This window comes from Anastrepha obliqua, chromosome 6, assembly GCF_027943255.1.
Source record: "Anastrepha obliqua isolate idAnaObli1 chromosome 6, idAnaObli1_1.0, whole genome shotgun sequence".
In the NCBI taxonomy this organism is placed as follows: Eukaryota; Metazoa; Arthropoda; class Insecta; order Diptera; family Tephritidae; genus Anastrepha; species Anastrepha obliqua.
This window is the reverse complement of record NC_072897.1, coordinates 38,801,154-38,806,707: the sequence shown is the minus strand read 5'-3', so window position 1 is coordinate 38,806,707 and position 5,554 is coordinate 38,801,154. Positions and strand designations below refer to the sequence as shown.

The following is a 5,554-nucleotide window of genomic DNA, read 5'->3' as shown; positions in this document are numbered from 1 at the left end:
TTCGTTCAGCTAAATCAAAAGAATATCTGCATATGAAAAAGCGTGCATATGGACGTGCAAAAGCAAACACGCATATACATAAATACATGCATACAAACTTCCATAGACATACATACATATGAGGCTGCGAGCACTTGTGACAGAAAAAATATTTCGATTTGCTTTTGCTGTCGAGAATTTAGAACACATATTTACATACATATATTGATGCATACATATGTACGGAGCCGCGGCCACTCGACTTTACAAAAATTCAAGATTTACCAAATATTGGCAAATAATTCGACACGAAATATTCCAATATTGACTATTTTCGAATGGTCGAGAAAATTGGCATATGGGCGGCTCGTTTTATGAATAAAGTACTTTGCTCGTAGAAATATGAGCTCGAACTTATCAATGAATTTGTTTTCGTTGTGCTTTTTAATATTTGAACTGTTCAGCGCCGTCGCGGGTAAATAATCATGGCCGCAACAGCTCCGCCTATGAATGCATTTTGTTCTTGTAGTCGCTAGACTTAGAATTTTAGTTTTGGAAGCATAAACATGTAGAGGCATAAAGTAAGTATGTGCGGTTATATGTATATACGGATATTCATTGTTTTGCTTAGAATAGAAACATTTACGTACATATGTATGTACATTGTCCCAAGATATGTATTCATATATGCATTGGTTGGTTGGTTATAGTGGTGATTCATCCAGAATCCAACTAGCGCTTCCGCACCATTTTGTTGCCACATCCTCGTTACCAAATTGTTTAACAGTTATTTGCAGCAGGACTATATCCAGTCTGTGCGGTTTAGGAACCTTATTAGGTTGTTGACGTCTAAGCCAGACAGCTGCTCGAGACTTTCGAACAGCGGTTTGCCCAGGGTTGACATTCTGTCCTTCCATAGGGCAGGGCATTCACAGAGAAAATGGAAGATTGTTTCTTTTTTCTCCGCCTGTTTACAACTATGACAGTATGTGTTGTGAGGGATGCCCATTTTGGCGGCTTGTTCTCCGATAGACCAGAAGCCAGTTATGACTGCCGTAAGTCTACAGGTGTCCCGTCGTTTCATGTTTATTAATGTCGACGATTGCTTGAGGTTGTAGGTGGGCCATAACGTTCTGCTGATTTTGCATTTCGTCCGGTCTCTCCATCTACACTCTGCAATTCGAAGGTATTTTAGGGAAATTGCATTCTTGACCGCACCTAGTGGGGTGAGTACTGGTACTGCAAGAGCGCTATTCATGGCAGATCCCCCTCTTGCCAGTTCATCAGCTTTTTCGTTACCTTCTATGTTCCGGTGTCCCGGGACCCAAATTAAGGTTACTCTATGGTTTTCACTCAAGTTGGTGAGGCTATTCCTACTTTGCTCCACCACTTTAGAGGTTGTTATAGTCGCATCCAGCGCCTGGATTGCAGCTTGGCTATCCGAAAGAATAGCGATATTGCCCTTGAAAGAGAAATCTGCGATTAGTAACCTACAGGCTTCCCCAATTGCTAGTACTTCCGCTTGGAAGACGCTACTGGTATTAGGGAGACGCACAGATTTTTCAATTCCAAGTCTCTGAGAATATATACCAGCTCCGACACCACAATCCATTTTACTGCCATCTGTATAGACTGTGGTATCGAAGGTGTTTAGAGAGAATCCCTTATTCCATTCTTTTTTAGATGGAAATAGTGTGGCAAAATTCCTATTGAACGTTACCATCGGGACGATGTAGTCAGTCCTCACCGAGGTTAACTGAGTTTGTCGCAATAATAGACCAGCGTGACCATAAGTTTTTTCTTTCCAGCGACCCGCTTCGTTTAACCTAAATGCACTCATGGTTGCCGTCTTCTTTATATGTAGGTCTATTGGAATAACGTGTGTCAGTGCATTGAGAGCCTCTCTAGGACATGATCTGATTGCACCGACCGTTATTGCACAGGCTGATCTTTGTATTCTGCCGAGTAATTTGGTATTGTACTCTCTCTCCAGAGCTTTCCACCAAACTACCGAGCCATACGTTAAAATTGGCCGTATAACCACCTTATACAGCCATAATGTATGCTTAGGTTGAAGACCCCATCTTCTTCCAAGCATACGTTTGCAGGCATATAAAGCAATTTCTGCTTTCCTTACCCGTTCTTCGACGTTTAACTTCCAGCTAAGTTTGGAGTCCAGAATTACTCCTAAGTACTTTGCACTGGTTGATAGTGACAGAGTTTGTCCGTTGATGTTTGGTAGGGTGAAAGTTGGTACCTTGTATCTGGTGGTGAAAAGCATAAGTTCTGTTTTACGCGGGTTTAAACTTAGCCCACATCCTGTGGCCCAAGAGTTAAGCTCGCCTAACGCCCTTTGGATGATCCCACTGATTGTATTTGGACACAGTCCTGACACCATTAGCACCACATCATCAGCGTACGCCACCACTTTTACCCCACCTCCGTTAAGTTTTATTAAGATTTTGCTGATCACACATAGCCAAAGAAGTGGAGATAATACTCCCCCTTGTGGAGTGCCCCCGTGGACCTTCTTGGTTATGTTGATATTGCCCATATTAGCTTTGATGATCCTGGTTTCTAGCATGGAGATGACCCAGTTACTAACGCAACTGTCCACCTCCAGGTCTATCAACGCCCGTTGGATGGCATCTGTGCTAACATTGTTAAAGGCGCCTTCTATATCCAAGAATGCCGCCATGGTATAATGTTTGCTCTCTAGAGAGCCCTCTATAGTTCGGATTACCTCGTGAAGCGCTGTCTCCGTAGATTTGCCTTTAAGGTATGCGTGTTGTGCAGTTGATATACCAGAGCTCTCCAAAGAGCTTCTGAGGTGCATATCCAAAAGTCTTTCAAAGGTTTTTAACAGGAAAGACGAAAGACTGATTGGCCTGAAGTCCTTCGCTGATTCATGTCCTCTTCTACCTACTTTTGGTATGAATACGACCTTGACTAGTTTCCAGCTATCTGGAATATGGCCTAAGTTTAAACACGCTTTAAAAATTTCCTCTAGCCATGGTAGGATACAGTCCAAGGTTTCCTGTAACATCTTTGGAATGATCCCATCTGGCCCCGGAGATTTAAAGGGTGAGAAAGATTTGATTGCCCATGCAACTTTTTCTTTGGTAATAATTTCATTTGCAAGATGCTGTGGATTATATTGGCTCCGCCTAATATTTCCCCTCTCACTTTCGTAAGCGCTGCATCCCGGAAAATGCGTGTTTAGCAGAAGCTCTAGCGATTCCTCTGCTGTAGCAGTCCAAGTTCCATCAGGTTTCTTGACCCAAGAAGCCATTGAGTGGTCTTTGGAAAGAACGCGGCTGAGCCTAGCAGAATCCCTGGTGGATTCGATTGACGAGCAAAATTCCCTCCAGCTCTCTTTTTTGGCGGCCCTGATTGCCTTTTTGTACTGTCTCCGACTTTCTCTGTACAATTCCCAATTTCCCGTCGAGTAGCTGAGGTTAAACGTTGATCTAGATTTTTCCCTTAGTTCTAAGAGCTCACTGCTCCACCAAGGAGGGTGAGTTTTTTTGCTAAATTTTATGGGGCAGGACGTTTTGTAGGCCCTACTAAATGCCTTTTCCAGTGTTATGACCCTACTCTCAAGGTTTTCCGTGAGAGTGATTTGAGGGATAGGAATCTCTCCTAACCTATTGTTTACTACATTTTTGAACCTCTTCCAGTTGGTTCTCAACGGATTTCGATACGGTAGGGGTGGATCTACCTTAAGATCCAAATCGTAGAGTATCCAACTATGATCAGAGAAGGACCTTTTATTGGATACCCTCCAATTATCTACCCTAACTGAGCTATTTTCAGACATTAGAGTAACATCAATCACTTCCTCCCATCCTCTAAAGTACTCCGTACTAGGAAAGGTGAAAGTGGGTGTGTTACCCTTGTTACATACCGATAAGTTAGTATTAATAATAAAATTATATAAAGACTCACCTCGGTCGTTTGTCTCAGAGCTTCCTCACAACGCATGCCTCGGATTGGCGTCGCATCCGAGTAGCAGGGTTTTGTTTCTGGTTCCTTCAAGCACAAGCCCACAAGCCTCCTCGGGCGGTGCTGGCCGATCATGTGCCATATAGATGGATGCAAGTGTGATGCTGACACCGTCAGCAGCTTCCACCTCAACGGCCGTCACATCCTGTGAACTGTATGATGGGATTAAAAATATGTTTAAGTGTTTTTTGGCTACAATACATGATCTAGGATTACCTTGAGTACGCTTATAGTACAGATTGTAGTTTCTTCCAGGGAACCCCTTCACCTCGTTGCTCCGCACCCAGGGTTCCTGGATTAAGGCTATGTCAACGTTCTCCTCCCCTAGGAGAACGGTTAGGTTGTCCGTTGCAGTTTGCGAATGCTGCAGGTTAATTTGGACAACCTTTAAAACCATTTTTTATTGGTTTGCTTCCGCAGGTTCAGCGTCATTTAACTGCATGCCAGTCAGCAGTTCGCTGGTGTCGTCAACCTCATCCTGCTCCTTCTCCGGATTCGCTGAACGGAATATCTTCAGCTGGGCCTTCCGTATGCCAAACCGAAGTTTATTTTCCACTTTTTGCAGTGGTTCAAGGCTCTCTTCTGTAATTTGAAGGAGGAACGACACGCTGTGCCTTTGCGGAGCCTCCGCTTTGATGATCGACCAATCGGCCATCGGCACTGCGCGGTTGTGAGCCTGAAGATAGGGAATTAACTGATTGGCTTCAAACTCCATGTTTGGTATCCAGATGCGAGCCCTCGGCCTTCGTGGTATCTCGCTAGCTGGAATGAGCTTGAGCCTCAAGCCATCCCAGCTGTTCTGGATTTCACCAATCGCTTTTGTCAGGAAATGCAATGAGTACTGGTCATCGCATTTGATTACCCGGCAACCGCGAACCACTTCCACCGAGTCGAAATCTGGCGATTGACCCTCCGGGTTCGCCATGACATGGTCGACGATTATACGAGACAACCGAGCCTCAATCTCCGACCATTTTTCCAGCACAGGTTTGCCGCGGTTGGAAGTTTCGTCCACCAGTGCCATTTGAAGATGGTCCCTTGCCACCTCACTGAATGGTTTCGTAAGTTTGGGGACAACCGCACCCTGATCTGAGATCTTGTGCTTCTTTGTTGCCCTTTTGTTTTCGTCTTGCGAACGGTTACGTTTTTTGGCCTCTGTCTTTCGGGCGGTTTGGAATACCAGATATTCGTCCACCACCTTTTGACACCTTGCCCTGTCAGCCTCATCTTTGGGATGAGCTTTACCTTCGGTCTCGTTCTTATGAATCCTGCCAAGGATAGCGAGAGACCTCTGGTAGAGCTTGTACCTTGATGGGCCTTTATTGGCGCGCTTTTGCCCCATGGCTTTAGCGGATGTTGTAGGTTCATTTATTGTTGTTGGCGTGCTGTGGCCCACAGCTTTACCCTCAACTGCTTCCTGGCTAGAGGCCAGGAGCTCATCCTCCGTGGAGGATCCGATCCCCAGTTTGTCATGGGTAACCGATTGTTTGTCCTGTCGCTTAGTTTGTGTGTCCGTTTGTCTGTCTTGTGCTGTCAGTGCGTCCGTTTGTCCTTCCGTCACTTTGTCCGT

General features: G+C 44.9%; 1 protein-coding gene across 1 annotated transcript; it reads right to left on the bottom strand.

Moving 5' to 3' along the window:
• Positions 1–4,384: 4,384 nt before the first annotated feature.
• LOC129250377 (uncharacterized) lies at positions 4,385–5,326 on the bottom strand. The gene has a single exon (XM_054890008.1). The coding sequence runs from the start codon at positions 5,324–5,326 to the stop codon at positions 4,385–4,387; it is 942 nt and encodes a 313-aa protein (XP_054745983.1).
• Between the last annotated feature and the right edge of the window lie 228 nt (positions 5,327–5,554).